The following is a 16417-nucleotide window of genomic DNA, read 5'->3' as shown; positions in this document are numbered from 1 at the left end:
CCCGGCTCCCCACCAGGAGCACACTCACATCCCGGGAAGAAGAACCCAGAAAAACATGGAGCCAGCGCTGAAATACAACAAGCCCTGAAGGATATATATCCAGGGGAAAACCTGGCTTGGCACAACCCAAGGGTTAACTCCGGTCATGGGTTCCCCCTGTTTGGCCCCGCACCCCAACATGATCCCTCCAAGGGGTCCCACCGGGCCTACACCCCACTTTGCCCCCGACTCCGGCACGTTTGCCGGTGCCTGCCCGGGCAGGACGAGGCTCGGCAGCGCAGGGCTGGGGCTGAGCGAGGCCTCGAGGGAGCCAGTGAGCTTCTGTGCGGCGTCTGGCTGCCAAGCGGCAGGCGGGAAGCACCTCCGGAGCGCTCCGGCAAATTGCTTACAAATGTAGGGCCCGCGCGCTCCGCCGGCCGCGGCAAAGGCAGCACGGCCGCCTGCTCGCCAGATGGGGCCGAGACCCGCGTCCGTGGCACGCTCTGGCTCCAGCCCTGGCCAGGGGGAAAGTGCCGGCCCTCGGCCTTTTGGATCCTCGCTGGCAGCAGGGGCCAAGATGGTGCAGCCCCGCACGGCACGTTTCCAACCAGCTCCCCTGACCAAAGCAGCCTCCTCTGTTGTGCTGCGCCTTGTGCCTCAGTTTCCCCACAGGGCTGGCCTGCACCCCCACAGTGGGGATACCAAGCTGGGCTGAGCTCCCCGTGGGGTGCAGGGGGAACCCGGGGAGCAGACGGCCAGGGCGGGCACCTCACCCGCGCTGCTGGCAGCCATCCCAGCACAAACCTGTATTTACCCCCCCGGGGTGCTTGCCCGGCACCGGCTGTGCCGGCTGCATGGAGCCAGGCGTGCCCTCACCCGGCCTGGCCTCCCTGTGCCAACACGCAGGGCACCCTGCGTCACCCTGTGCCCTTCACCAGAGACCTTGTCCCCACGGGGACATCCCTGGGGCTTCGTCCTGAGGTCTCGGAGACAGACATGATCCCGCCGAAGCACTGAACCGCTCACCACCTGCTGGGAAGGAGCGACAGAGGCTCACCTGAGTTTAGCTGGCGAAGGAAATGCCCAGATATCCTGTGTTCCCCCCAAAGTGCCCCTTGGAGACTCCTGCCCTGGCTCTCCAGTCAGGCTCTAGAAAGCAGTGCTTTTGCTGGGACCCCCTCAATTCTGTCCACCCAGCGTGGCCCCAGCAGAGCTCCTCCACTGCAAGCCTTTGTGCAGGACAGACAGATCTGCCACGGGGGGAGACCCACCTCCTTGCCAGAGACACCTTGAAAAAATACACCTTTCTGCTGGTCCTGTGTCACAGACCCTCATCCCTTCCCCTGGGAAACTGCATCCCCACACCGCTGGCTGCAAGTATCCCCATGCCATGAGCCTTCCCGCACTGCAGGTCTGAGCATCCCTGTATCATGAGCATCCCTCAACATCCAGCCTGAGCATCACTGCACCACGAGGATCCCTGAACATCCAGCCACAAGCATCCCTACATTGCCAGCCACAAGTACCCTGCATGCAGGGATGCTCTGTCTGGGCACTGCAGGAACACCATCCTGCTGCCTCGGGCGGTGGGAGAAGGACTGTGTGTTCTGGACACCAAATATACGCACATACCCTCTTGGAAAATAAAATCTACCTGGGGACTGTCACCACAAAGCAAACAAGCCAGCTGGAGGAGCTAATCAGCTGCGATCCCGCAGAGCACCAGCTGTCTCCGGTGGCTGTGGCAACCTCCTGGGGCTGGAGGTGGCAGGAGGTGGCAGCTTCACCCGACCTGCCCTGCCTGGCCTTGACCTGCACCGACGGCCTGGGGTGGCCCGGCCTCGGCATGCAGTGGGTTCATACCCGGGCTCAGGAGAGACTTGATGTCTCACCCAAAATGAAGACCCAAAGAGGTGATGTCCATCCCTCTTCTGCAAGCATCACCCGTCCCTGTCACCTCTCCAACCACAGGCACGTCTGCTGCAGCCACCCACACCTGACTCCTCCCGGCGCAGCCTCCTGGCAAACCGGCTGCTTCAGGTGCAGTTTCCCAATAGGTTCAGAAGAGATTTGCCCACTTCGATAGGGAAGGAGCTCAGCCACAGACACGTTAAGAAACTCAACCAAAGTTGCCCAGCAAGCTTGGGACAGAGGCTGGGTGAGAGCCAAGGGCTCCTGACCCCGGCTGCCTGCTGCAGCCACCAGCCCTCACCCCAAAACACCGAGCCCAGCACTGTGTCCAGCTCCCCAGGCAGGCAGAGGCCCCCCTACTTCCCATTGTGGTTACGGTGGGTGAATTTGGCTGCCAGGGCACTGCCACCTGGGAGACCCGGCCAAGCACCCATCCCTGCATCCAAATGCCACGAGTGTCCAAATGCCACGGGTGCTTTCCCGCCCACAAACGGCCCGTGCCGGGGTTTGAGGCTTTGCAGCATCCCTGCGAATGGGCTCCCCACCAACGCTGACAAACAGGTCCTCCACCAAGCCAGGCACTGCGGGGTGGGTCCGACTGTGACAAAGCCACTGGGTTAACTGGCAGGGACGGGGAGGCTGCAGGCAGGGAGGCAGATTTCCGTCAACACAGAGCAAATGGCAGCAACGGCAGAGCGCGACACGGCAGGGAACCCCTTATCTTTTCCTACACCAGTGTCTGGCAACTCCTTGAGAAAAATGGGTGTCTTCACCCTTTGGAGAAACCCACCAAACCCAGGTGGGAGACACACCAGACCTGGCGAGGGCCCTGCCTGCTTTGCCGCCGCACAGGCTGCTCAACGGCTGTCACACTCCAGCCCCACTCCTGCTTTCGGCAGCCTGGGTCCAGCTGGAACAAGCCCAGCAGGTGCAGCAACCTGCCGGGAGCTGAACTCCCGGCAGCTCCTCACAGCATCCCGAGGGCTGGACACAGCATCCCTGTGCTGTGAGCATCCCCACACCAAAACACAGGCTGCTTGTCTCTCGCCTCAACAGCCTCCACCATTTACCCCTGGCTTGAGCCCCCAATCTTAGGGCTTACAGCCACGCAGAGCCCGAGCTGTCCCCGCCACCAAACTGCCTGTGCCGATGACGTGTCTGAGTCTCCGCTGGCAGCTCTGCATCTCTCCTTATCTGTCCTTTCTCCTTCTCTAAGCCCTCCCGTCCTGCAACGCATTCAGATATGATGGCGGGTGACGGTGAAGGCAGGCGATGGCAAAGGCAGAGGAGTTTGAGAGACCCTTCCTCCCTGGGCTGGGGACCCACGACAGGCGAAAGGGAGGGTTTGGGACATGGCAGCAGAACCATGGAGTCAACTGGGAGCCTTTTTCCTTCTTTGGGAAAGGCTAGGAGCCTTCCTCTCCAGGAAAATCCAACAACTAAGTTTTTTGAAGAGGTCGGCAGGAGGGAGCAGGGGCAGCACCCCCACACAGCACAGACATCGATTGCTCAGCCCCAGCCAAGCTGTCCCAGGACCCCCAGTCAGACCCCCAATTTCCCCGCGCTGCTTCCCCCCACAAATGAAGCAGGAAAAAACAGGCAGCTTGTTCAAAGCAAAGGTTCCCAGAACAATGAAAGGAAAAGCAGAGTCGGAAACCCTGTCCCCAACCACACAGCTGGGAAGAAGGTGCAGCTCTCACCTCTTGCCCCCAAGGTTTGGTAGCCACAGCAGGGATGGAGGGAGCAAACACCAAGGGAAGGGGGGAAACAGCATCACAGGAATCCTTTGGGGCTGGATTCACCCTTGCAAAAGCCAAATGTGCTCCTGCTTTGAATTTCAGGCCCCCAGAAGGATCTCAGCTGTGTGGTGGGATGAACAGCACTTGCTCCCCTTCCCTGCAATAATTTGGGGATTTGCACCGGTTGCCTACCCCAAAGCGATGCACCCCAGCCTGGCTCCCCTGGCAAGTGGGACCAGTAACACCCCTTCCCCACAGAGCTGAAATCGCATCCCCCAGCCCCAGCCAGGATGGAAACAGCTGGGAAAGGCTTCGGGTGGGGGAAGCCGGGCGGCTCCTTCAGAGATACAAGGGCTCCTTTCCCAGCTGGCCGGGGAAACGCGTTACCGGGAGGTGAAGTCACCGTCCCTGCTGGGACCTGGCTATTCCGCTCTCCAGGATATGAACTCAGTGGAGCTGTATTTGCCCAGGGAAGAGGTGGAGCCTTTTCCATTTCCCCCATCCTTCCGAAAGGACAGGACGCCTCCCGAGCGGGAAGAGATGGGGCGATAGCGGCGGGGGCCGGCAGCCAAGCGCGCCCGCAGTGCATCACCGGGCACGCCGCGGGGCCAAGATCCACCCATGGGCTGCAGGACATGGGGACCAGTATCAACAACACACCTTAGCTGCTCTTCAACTGGTTCCATACTGGTTCCAACTGGTTCCCTTGGGAGCCAGGGAAAGGGCTGTGGGGCTCCAGTGCCCCCCCAGGTACCCAGGCAAAGAGGCTGCACCCACAGACACCCTCAGCGTTCTCATTAATGTGATACCAAGCAAATAGTGCATTAATATAATCTGTGGAGGACGCTCCACAGATCGACCGGGGCAGAAATAACACAAAAGGGACTTAAGAGAGATTAGAACAAACTCAGGCAGATTCAACCTGGGAAAATTGCAGACGGCAGCATCTGGGGAAAAATAATCCAACCGGCAGACAGTCAATGGGAGGAAGAAAGAGGGGAAGCAGGATGCGGGGGGACGGCGAGAGCAGCGCGAGTGCGGGCACAGAGGGACCTGCCAGCGAGCAAAACAACCTCGGCAGCCCTGCGCGGGGGGATGCCGCTTCCCGGGCTCCCACCTTCCATCGCAACCCAAGGGCTGTGAACATGATACGGGCTCACGGGGGACACGAAAGGCTTGGGGGGGACATGAGAGGCGAGCGGCAGGAGCCAGCAGCTGAAGGGTTTGCCTTGCACGGAAGGATTAGGGCAGGTCAGTGAGTCTGGATTTGCTGAGCAACAGTTAATTAGGGAGGGCGGGCAGGGACGCAGCAACCCACCTACACCTGGAGGGTTCTGACGCTCAAGAGGAGCACGTAGCTATTTATTTTATGGTTCTAACAATGAGCCCCAGATAAAAACTAGAGCAGCTGAGAGCGGCCACCAAAACCCTGTGAGCTCAAGGAAGTGAAACGAGGATCCAGCCCTCTGCTGTAGCTTGGATGGCTGCAGCAAATCACACAGCTCCCAGGGGCAGCAGGGCAAGGCTGAGGCTGGGGTATGGGGCTGCCACGGCCCTACAGCGCTCTGTCCCCATCACCGCCAGCTTGGTACCCACACGTGGCAGCCGGCATCTGGGAGCCTCTCTGGCTGGTGGAGCCGGTACTTGAAGCACGCTACGACGCGGCGGCTGGAAATCCTGCGACATCTTCCCCCTTTGGCCCCGGGGGAGCTGCCGTGTGCCCGGAGCAGACGCTGCTGGGGCGGATGGAGCGGCTGTCGCCACCCTGGACGCTCTAATCTAGGCAAGGCACACACAGGATGCGAGGGGAGGCACCGGGAGGTGAAGCCTTTTGCTCGAGGTCACCCAGAAGGTCGACGGTTCAAATGCCGGCACGCCTTCCCGAGGCCCCAGCAACTAGGAACCAAATTTTCCCCAAAGCCTCCCCCACCCGCCACCAGCCCATGGGCGATCAACTGTCGGCAGCCGAGGACTAACCTCAGACTGCTGCCGGCAGCTGCGCGGACGGGGTTTGGAGTCATACGTGGTTAAAAATACCTTGCGGATGCCGTTCCTCAACTCTGACCCTGCGAGCCGGCGCTGCCACCAGCCCCACTCAGGGATGTGCTGGCGGGGTCCCCCGGGTACACACAGCCCGATCTGTGCAGGGACGGGGCAGACGCTGCCTGGGGACCGGGTTTTCCTCCCTATGAACCAAGGATTTCCACTCCTGGGGGGCTGCTGCCTCTACCCGCTATTGCCAAAGCGAAACAAGAGAGGCTCTTTGCTTCCTTCCAGCAAACGGTGCGCAGGCCGTCCGGCTCCATCTGAATTGCAGCCCAGATCCGAGTAGCTTGAGCAAACCATTTCCTTCCCTCCCGGACAGAGCTGAAATGTAGCCTCCGGCTCCTGCTGGTCCCAAGGGATGCTGGATAGGCGACTGCTCCCGCAGATGCCATGGCGCTGCAGCCATTTGTGGCGTCTGCATTGGGAAAGAGCAAGAGGATCTCACCTGGCAGAGGCAGCTCTGTGCTCCCAAGCCATGAGGGATGGCAGGGATCCCTCTCCAAATCCCCCCTCTGGAGGTGGAAGGGTGCAGAGGGCACCCATCTCTCCTCGCTGTTCCCATCCCCTGTGCAACGTCACCTACCAAAGCAAGTGGGAACCGCCCGGCCGCTCCGTGCTGCTGCCAGAGGGAAGGGGAGAGGGATGAGCCCAAGGGAGACGAGCCTGCCGCTGCTCTCGCCTTTCCCTGCCAAGGCTGGGGAGGGCAGCGCGGCTTTGCCTGTGCGCAGTGCAAGGGCTCTTTGCCAGCCAGGTCAGACCCTCTGGCTGCCCGTCCAGGTTTCTGGCTTGCCAGGCAATGCTGCAAAGTGGGAGAAGCCATCACCAAAATCCATCAGAGCGTCTGGCCAGAGGCACTTTTCTCGTGCCTTGGCTAGAACGGGATGTTTTCACCCAGGTGTGGCAGTGAAGGGTTCCCCCAGGACCCCAGTCTGCAGCGGGACCCCATCTGCAGGGGACAGGAGAGGGACACAACAGCTGTATCATCACGGTGCCCTGCACCACCCCGCGGGTCCCCAGGTGGAAGCAGCAATCACACAGCCGGTGACACTGTACGTCTCAGGAGAAGCACCTCCCTGTCCCCATGGTGGAAGCAGGAACCAGGACCCCACGCCTGTCTCGTCGTCCCCACAGGGGCCTCGGTGGCTGCCAAGTTATTCCGGGCACCGCGTTCCTGTCCCCCTCCCTTTGGCCCAGCTGCTCTGGAGCCGGCAGGGAGGGCAGCGGGTTCCTCCCGTCGCCCAGCCTGGGTGCCGGAGCCGACCGGCAGCTGCTTGGGGACCAGCTGGGGACAAAGGCGACACGGAGCAGCCTCATCCCCCCACGTACCGCAGGAGGGACAAGGGCTGATTTACAGCAAGGTCAAAGGCATCAGAATACAACTGCAATGGATAAGGGGGGGGGGGGTTGTGGATCGGACGAATCCTGGTCCATGGGCTGAGCTCTGGTCAGCAGCTTCCCATGCGGGCACAGGGAAGGGGGTCGCGGGGCAGCACGTCAACACCTCAGAACCCCTGAACCGACGGCCCACCTGAGCACCAGAGGTAAAGACGAGGCAGGGGCAGCATCCCCGGCCCCTCATCAAACCAAAGTCATGCCTGGCTTCCCGCAGGGACCCAGCCGCCTGCGGGGACCCCACCGCCAGGTCAGTCCCCTCCATCCCGTCCCCCTGCCTCAGTGCTCCCCACACCCCGGCCCGACCGAGCGGTGGTGGGACGCAAGCCAAGGCCTGCCCGCTCCCTGGACCCCTGCCGGCAACCCGATCTGTTTACGCCTTCCCAGAGCGGCGGGTGCGTGTCGGGAATGGCCCCGGCAAGCCCGAGTTGGCGGCGAAGGCAGGACGTGGGAGTCGAGCACAGAAACCCCCGCCTGCCGCCTCGCAACATCCCAAAGGGGTGGCGAGGAGAACGAGGGGGGTGCATAGGGGGAAAAAGCGTCCCCCCCACCTCCCTCAGCTCCTTTTCGTAGGAAAAAGCACATCCTTCTTGCACCGTGCCCCCCACCCCAGCCGGGGAATCACAGCAGGTTGCCTCATCCCCAGGCTCTGCTGGCAAACGGCTTCCTGAGCTGGGCCAACCCCCCTGGGAAAGCGCTGGGAGAGCCAACCAGCCCTGGAAGCTGCACATCCCTTCCCGGTCGACCAGGCGCTGACTTTGCAAGCACGTGGCCAGCCATGTTGGGGGGTTCAGGGGGCTGATGGCCACATGCCAGACTCCGTCCCGGTGCCTGGGTTGTCCCCAGGTGGGGCTGAGCAGAGGCACCCACCTGCACCGCTCCTGGGAGATGTTTATCCAGGACAAGAACTCATGGGTGACACCAGCACCTGGTGTGAATTCAGCCCTGCAAAGCTGCAGGCGTTCGGAGCGGGCTGCAAGTGGGACAGAGCGTAGCCATGACTTTGGGAGCTCAGAGCTGGACCTTGCCACATCCACACCAGGTTTGGGGTGGAGGGAATGAAGAAGCAGCTCCGGGACATCCATGTGCAGCCCAGCACGTGCTGCTAAATATAACGAGTGGGACAGATGCTCTGAGACAGGGAGCTGCCTGTGCCCCAGCACTGCCGAGGAAGAAGCTGAAAGCTCCCCCAAGGCTTGAGCAGCTCTTGGGGTTTGGGGACACAGAGCAGGGTCAGAGGCAGCTCCTCTATCCATGCAGGAGCCTCTTCCCCTGCAAAGAGGAGCGTTTCCCTTCTTTTTAACCCAGCAGGATTAGCAGGTGCTCACTGAGGGAAGCCAGGAGGGCTCATGCAGCCCTTCCCATCCATGTCAGCCCAACAACACCAAACCCGAGGTGCTCCAGGCCAACCAGAGCAATCCCGACTGCCGTGGCTGTGCCAGCCCCAGGGCTGATGGCTGGGCTTGCTGTGCACCTGCATCCCCCGTGTAGGCAATGATTAGCCACCGGGGGAGGACTCTGGCCCTTTTTGGAGGCCAATAAGGCGAGCGGTGCTCACGTGGCCTCGCTGTGGTGGGGACACATCCGGGGAGGTCCCCAAGGAGCCAAAGGCTGCAAGTTGCGTGTCCTGCCCAGGGAGGGAGGACACCTAGGGGAGGGGAAGGTCCATGGGGCTCACAATCCACAGTGTCTCTACTGCTGTTTGCACCCGGAAAACCCCCTTCAGGCTTAGCCGGGCCCATCCTGGCAAAGAAACAAGATGATGCCCCAAGGTGAGCTGCTCAAGGAGCAGGAGCGAGGGCCGAGAGCCAGCCAGACCCTGGGACTGATGCTCCAAGGGGGCAAGAGGCACCTGCAAAGCAGGTAGGCGAGCCCGAGCTAGCCCCGCCACCGGTGGCACCTCCGTGCCAGGCACCTGATGCCCACGCCACGCTCGCCGACTCCCTTCGCAAGCAGACAGGGCGCCTTACACAACCGGCTGTGCCCGTGGCCGAGGGCGGTGTTACGAAACCCCAGGAGTTTTCACCCCTCGTGGCACAGCCGCCCACCGGGATCGGCCGATACAGGCTCTGGCTCCTGAGGTGGCACCCGGGGGGAGGCCGGGGCGGGGGTCCAGGCACGGTGGCAGTGCCGGGGGCCACGTGCTCTCCGCGCAGCCTTGGCTGGGGCCCGGCGGGGGAGCGGCGTGCCGGCGCTGGCAGGGCTTGGTGGAAGCGCAGCCGGACGTGTTACACCAGGCCTGGGATGCTGCGGGAGCCGCATACCTGCCGCGCGCGCAGGTTCTCCCTGCTCCCTTATCTCGCCATCGAAGCTCTGCTCAGCTGCAGCTCCGGCCTTTCTCCCCGGGGTCGCAAACGGCTCGGGGTGTCTGCGTGCACACCCACCCCAGGCACAGGCCGCCGCAGCCCCGGGCATCCTGCAGGAGCGAGGGATGGGCCAGAGTGTCCAGCCCTTCCCTGGGAGAGTAAAGATCATCCTGGCAGAGCCATTTCTAAGCAGTTCAGGCATCTCCAGACAGGTCCATGACTCACCGGGACACCTCAGCGAGGCTCGGATGATATTGCAGCCCCAAGGTTCACGCAAGTCCCTCCCTCTCCAGCCCAGGCACAATTTTTGGGGGAAGCCAGGATGGGATATGGGGGAGCTGGAGTGCCCTCAGCTCCTCCCCACCCCCTCGACTGCTAGAGCAGCCAGAAAAAGGTGGTTTATTGTTATTTAGTTTCTGCCCCTTTCGTACTCCTTTGCCGGAGTTTTTGCCAGCGGCGGGCCCCGGGTCTGGCGGGAAGCCAGGCCAGCCGAGGCGCTTTTAAAAACAAAGCAGGGCGCGTGCATGCACACACACACGCACAGCATCCAGCCCCTCTTTTAACTCTTGCTGGGGCAATGCCGCATAGAAGACGGTTTCCAGCCAGCCGGCTGGAAACCCATCTTCTGCGGGGGATGCTTTCCATCACCACTGGGATCCAATAATTCACTCTCCATCTCCCCAGGGAAACCTTGTGGCATCAGGATTCTGATGGAGAGGTGGTAGGAGCGATGCTGGTGATGGTCCAGGGGGACCCATTTGTCCTAAACAGGGACAATGCTGCAATCCCTTTCTAGGTCACAGCCCAGATCTTCGGACCCAGCAGCCCTGCGGGGGAATGAGGAGGAGGAAGAGCACGATAATGTTTTCACCTACCAGCAGTTCCTCTCCCACATGGTGGAAAGCCGGGGAGTGCCGTCGGCGTGCACACAGCATATCCCCAAAGCCGTGGGGCCGACTGACTTTTCGCACAGGTCGTTGCCACTTGGAAAGTCTTTATCCACCAGCTCCCTCCTGCCTGCAACCAGCCCCATGCCTCCAGCATGGCCCCAGCCCCCATCGGAGGACAGGACACCCACAGCGGTGATGTCCTTGCCACGTCCCCTCCTCCCCTGCCTGAGTGCAGCCCTGGGGAGCACCGTCCCTGTTACGGCATCTGTGTCCCGCCACCAGCCAGGCACACACCATCCCGTGGCTCGGGGCTGCCCTCCCTGCCTGCCTTTGAGCTGTCATCATCCAAATCGTCCCAGGTTTCTGGGTCAGGCAGCCAAAACAGCCTCTGCAGCCCTTGGGAAGGGGGAGCTGAGCCCCCTATTCTGGGCTGAGTCACTGGGAAGCGCCTGAAAAATGGAAATCCCCCTCCTGCCCCAAACCTCAGCCTCCTGCCTGCAACACCAGGGATGGCTGCCACCCTGGCTCTGTCCACAGCCCCAAGGGACCTCTACACGCCCCTAAGAGACCAGCAAGCACTGACAGACCCCACACTCATCCCGTTCCCCAGAATTCACTCCTTTTTTGCCCCCACTCTTTTACCCAGGCAGGGAAAGAGACAGCTGCAGGTGGCCCAGGCTGACAGCAAGCGGCCACAGGCCGCCCTGCCAACGGGTTTTCAAAGGCTAGGGACAGAGAGACAGATCAGGGACAGAGGGAGATGTGGACCTATGAACATAGGAGATGGGGCGCAGATGGGCGCAGGGTTGGGTGCCCCGAGAAGGCCGTGCCCGTCGGGCCGGGCAATGCCCAGCACGGCCTCCTCCATCTCCCCATGCGACGCTGTTTGCCTGGGCCTTATCTCCCATGCTCGGCACAGCGACGCTTCCCCTGGCTCCGGGCGCACCGGCAGCAGCCGGGCCCCTTTCCAAACACAACACCCGTTAGAGGCCCGCTTTGAAAAGCAACCGCCCGTTCACTCCTTTTGCCGCCACTGCCCGTGTGGGGCTCTTCCTTCCTGGGGACAGAGGCGGAAAAAACGGGGCTAAACCCTTGGATGGGAAAACCCACCAAGCAAATACCAGGCTACTGGAGGAGACCCCCTTCCTGGGGAGACTGGGGGCTGTGGGAGGAGGAGGAAGGAAGGATGGACCCCCCCCATGCTGTGGAGCTGCAGCCCCGCCACCATCCATCCCCGCAGCCACCACGTTCACCGGAGCCGCCGCGTTTGCCGGAGCCTTTGAAGTCTCTTTTCTTCCCCTCCCACCCACCACGGGCTGGTTCAAAAGCAGGTTTCGGCAGGCTGCGGGGCGGTGGGGTCCCCGGCACGGGGCTGCCGCCAGCCGGGCTCCCCTGGGCACAGTGCCTCGCCCCGCTCCCGGCTCGGTCTCGACGGAAGAGGGAGTTTTGCCCGTTTCGGCAGAGTTTCTCGGCGTCTCTCCGCAGGCGTGCCCACGGCCTTTCCAAGGCGGCGTGCGGCTGCGGAGCCGGTCCAGCCCGTCAGACCTACAGCGCGTGGGGAGAGGAGGCGAGGACACAGCCGAGGACGCTTGGGAGCTCGTCCTCGAAACTTTGGCTTCAAGGGACGTGGCCAGAGCCACACTGGGGCTCGGTGGCAGAGCCAGGTCCAGCCGCCTGTACCGCCTGGGGTAGGACTGGAGCGGGCAGGGTGCCCAGACATCCCTGCACCACTGCCAGCCGGGAAAGCCATCGGGTGTAACAGAGCCCGAAACGATAAGGATCTCGCCCAAGGCCAGTCCTGGCTCTTCCCCGCAGCCAGACCACGCAGGGAAGCAAGAACACCCAGGGCTTGGGACAAACCTCCCTCAGGAGCAGCAGCAAAGAGAAGACAGTCCTTCTCGGTGAGGAGGCACAGCATGCTATGCTTGCCAGCTGGCAAAAACGCGCATCCAACACCATTGCAAAATAACGCCCAAAATGCAAAAAGGAGCAACTTCCTCCCCAAACAACTACGGACCAGCTACTGCTGAGAGAAGGAAAAAGCCCAGCAGGATGCAAAGGGAGGGCGGGTGTTTCTGCAGAGGACTAGGATGCAGAACACCGGTGGCAAAGCCTAACAAATCACAGGATAGATATTAAACCTCACGCTTCGGAGCTTAAGCTGATACAGCTACTAGGGATTAGGAGGAAATTTAAGGTGGAGGGAGGGAGCGAGTTATCCCACATCTGCCTGCTGCAGTCTCACAGCACGCGGAGCAGCAGTCCTTCTCCTGCCCAGCTGGACTGGTGACACCAGAGCCTGAGGGCCGGCACCCCTCTTGGGAAAACCTTGCTGTGCTTCGTGCTGCTGGGACACAGCAATGAGGGGCACAAACCCAGGGGTGGGGATAAAGCCAAGACCCCCTGCAAGCTTCGCTAGCATTTAACATCATGCTAGGTCACAGCCCAGACCCAGCCGAGTCCCAGGTGCCCACTCCTGTCCTTGATATATCCAGGATCTGGAAAGCCCCAACAATGGAAATAGAAATGGGTGAAATGGGGCAAGTTTCGAAGGCTGCCGAACCTCCCCGAGGCAGAGGTTGAAGCCCAGCAGTGCTTTGCTCCCTGTCCTTGAGAGTTTAACACCAGTTTGCTCAGCTGCCGCCCTTTCTTTGCACTTCGCACACGTTCAAACAAAAACCTTCACCACTCCCTCAAGGAAGGCAAACAGTCACTCCAGGTCCCCTCGCCTTCCACGGCTCCTCCAGACCCCAGCAATCACAGGGGCATTGCACACACCCCCCCCCCCCCCCCAGCATCACCCCATCCCCTGCCCCTTAGCCCTGCATGTCCAGGGATGGGGGCACCCAGACCTTGTGGGGCACTCTCCAGCTCCAGGAACCATCACCCCTTCCCAGGGACAAGAGCCCTGGCCGGGGAAGGGGAGGGGGGGGGGGGGGGGGGGGAAGGACCAGGGGGGCTCTGCCTCTCAGCTCCCCAGGGAGCCCCAGCCCTTTGGTGCTGCAGCAGCCGCCCTGGCCCGGCCAACTGGCGCATTGTTGGCGAGCGCGGCCGGCCCAGGGACGTGATTGATCGCCAGGGAGAAAGGCCAAAGCCGTGACGGGTCGTTTAACAATTTCAATTAAACTCTGCAGCGCTCCGACGCAGAGGGGAGGGGAGAGAGAGAAGGAAATTAAAAAGCAGGACGTTTCTATCGCTGCGCCAGGGAACCTCAGCAAAGCGTGGCCGGCTCGGCAGGAGCAGCGCGGCTCTCCCAGAGGAGAACCCCTCCCTGGCTGCAGAAGTGACCAGGGCATCGTCCCGACATCCCTTTCCCGCAGGCAGGACGCCTGCCCTCACCTGCCCTTCCCCTCCTACTCCTGCCCCCAAAACTTTCTCCCTGCCCGCCCCACCGCCTTATAATAATAGGTGCTGTGACCCACTTGTACGGCAGCGCTTGCGCGGGGAGGAGGGCTGCGCACGGTGAATATTAAACGACGTGTCCCTGAAGTTCCCGCTGCTGGGACTGGCGCTTGATTTTTGCTTACGTGCAGTGACTTTTTTAGGCACAGGAAGCCCCAGAGGGCTGATCACAGCGACCGAGCTCCCAATCCACAGAGACAGGAGAAGGACTCTTAGAGGGATTTTTGAAAAAAAAAAAAAAAAAAAGATCAGCATCTCAGCCTGTCATATGGAAAAGGCGCTTTAATGAGCGGCAAATACAGCAAAAGCTCAGCTCACACAGCATCGGTGAGAGGAGGGAGAGGAACCATATGGGATGGGGAGCGGTGATGCCCTCCACGCCGGGAACGAGCCCCTGGGACCAGACAAGCCCCCACCAGCATGGGAGCCCCACCAAGGGCTTGCAGCAGTGGCCTTACAGGCGTCTGGGCTTTTTGCACCTCCTTGTTATAGAGGAATAAAATGAAAATAAGCAGTGGGAGCTGCTGACGCTGCTGCAGCGGGGGAGTTAAACACATTCACGTGGGTGCCCCACAGCTGGAGGGAGGAGAAGACGCCAGAGAGAAGACGCAGACGGGGCTTAACTGGGAGAGAGTCACTGGAGGGGAGCAGAGGAAACAAGTGTAACTTCACCCCTCCGGGTGCACAGGAGGAGGAGAACCACAGGCACCCCAGTCTGCCCACACCACCCAGCCATGGAACACCAGCTTGGGGGAACAGGGCTGCGTCAGCCTGCAGGACGCTCATGTTATTCATTGCCTTGGGGGTGTCCTTCAACCCGCCTGCGCCGGCAAACCTCCCTCCCTCCAGCTCAGGGACCCGCACAGGTGCAGTCCCTGAGCTGCAAGCAGCGGCAATGGCACCCAGTCCCATCACCCAAGGAGGGGGCGCCAGGCACCCCCTGTTCTGGGGACGAGATGGTCCCCAGCTCTCCTGCAGGCCCAGCAGTCAGGATTTGCAAAGTTTTGGCCCAAATCAAAGCCTTCCAGTAGCTGACCCAGGGGAACTGATGATCTTCTCACGTTTATAACCCTCAGCCTAACTCACGTTTCTCAGTACTAGCCTCTCCACCCTGAGCCGCTCCTAAGAAGCCCTAAAGCTTCTTCTCCTGGCCAAGTTTCCCCTCTCCCTCCCCAGGACATTTTTTTCCCCCCTCCAGCTTTCCTGCACACACCCACAAGACTCCCCACGATGAGCAGCCCTGGCAGGGGGTCCCACACCCCCCAGCCCAGAGCGGCTCACACAGCCCAGGCAGGCGCCTGCACCTTCCCCTGGCTGTACACCACGCCGAGAGCCCTTTTATTTACTTTTCCCAGTTTCCTTCTCTCGGTAGGTCACAAGAAGTGACCAGGAGTTCAGCTCTCTACAAGGGCACCGTGGTACTGGCCGTGATCTGCTCCTCCACCTTTCCACCCTCCCCATCTCCTCCAGATGCCGTGCGGTGCCTGCAGGACCTCGGTGCCTTTGAGGACCCCTGCGAACCCGACATTCGTTCCGAGCCATGCTTGCTGCTAACCTTTCCGAAAGCACATACAAGAAAACAGCCCTGCTGAAGGGTTAAACATTACCAGACTGAAATTCAAAGCTTGACGATTGGTTCCAGTCGACTGGCTGGGACGATAATTTTTCACAAGATAAATACACCGAGAGCGAGCATTCATTGCTAAAGACCCTTTGTGGCAACATCCCCCCCGTAAGTGGCTTCGCTTCCTCCCCACCACTGCCGCTTCCCTCTGCCCATCCCCGCTCAGTGGCCCCTGGCCCTGATCCCAAGGGGAACCCCAGCCCTGCTGGGAGGATTGCTTACAGCCCGGTCATTCATCCGCACAGGCTGCGCTTGCACTCCCGCCTCTGGCCATGGCATAACTTGTGTGCCAGGGTTCAGAGCCAGCGCTTGCACCCTGGTTTGGATGGCACCGAGCCCGCTGCCGGGACTCGCACCCCAGGACAGGCAGCGGTGCCTGGCAGGGGAGAGGGAGCCCACAGCTCTGCGCCTGGGTACTCACTGCTCTTGGATGCCTTGATCTTGGCCACCAGTTTCTGCACACCAGGTATGTCCCCATTCTTCACGGCCTGGATCAGCTCCTGCTCTCGCCCCATCGCAGACAGGTGGGAGCAGTGGCAGCACGGAAGGCAGAGACCCTCGGATCCCGGTTTATAAAGCCATGGGAATAAGCCCCTAATTCCTCAAAACACACTTTGATGGGAGATGAAATCCAGCAAGAAAGATGCTTTACAATCCCACGGGACATAAAAAACAGAAGGAAGAAATCTTTCTGTTGAGGGCAGAAGTCCTTTTCCACGTCGGGAGGAACAGGACCCGGATGGGGTTTGGTTGGAGAACATGCGATCAATTAAAACAAGAAATAGTTCAGCGTTCGGGGATGGGCTCCTGGCAGCACCAGGGCTCCACGAGACAAAGCCAGGCTGCTTGGGGCAGGGTGGCCGGCACAGTCAGCATCGGGATGCCCTCGGCCTCTTGCAGCACTCCTGGAGCTGGAGGTGTTGTGCTTTGCTCCCCTCACCAGGCTCTGCTACGCTGACGAGTCCCCGATTCTTCCCAAAGGGATTACGGGCTTGTCGCCATCTGGAAGTTATAGATCCTCCCTCTCTGGTGCTCATTAGCCCCTTCGTTTCAGCATTCCTCTTGGCGACGGTGCTGCAGCCACGCTGGGGAGCCCCACGCACAGCCGAGCCCCGACACGGCAGCCCG

At 61.1% G+C, this 16417-nt stretch overlaps 1 protein-coding gene across 3 annotated transcripts in view; it reads right to left on the bottom strand.

The window, feature by feature from the left end:
* Positions 1–15804, bottom strand: part of CASKIN2 (CASK interacting protein 2) — a 29926-nt gene extending 14122 nt beyond the window's left edge. For all 3 annotated transcript variants that reach the window (XM_086473591.1, XM_086473592.1, XM_086473593.1), the window contains exon 1: positions 15711–15804. In XM_086473591.1, coding sequence (XP_086329717.1) covers positions 15711–15804 — 94 coding nt within the window. The remainder of the gene's footprint in view (positions 1–15710) is intronic.
* Positions 15805–16417: the final 613 nt, after the last annotated feature.

Source organism: Leptosomus discolor, chromosome 15 (genome assembly GCF_034619465.1).
Source record: "Leptosomus discolor isolate bLepDis1 chromosome 15, bLepDis1.hap2, whole genome shotgun sequence".
Classification (NCBI taxonomy): Eukaryota; Metazoa; Chordata; class Aves; order Leptosomiformes; family Leptosomidae; genus Leptosomus; species Leptosomus discolor.
This window is presented reverse-complemented; position numbering and strand designations above follow the sequence as displayed.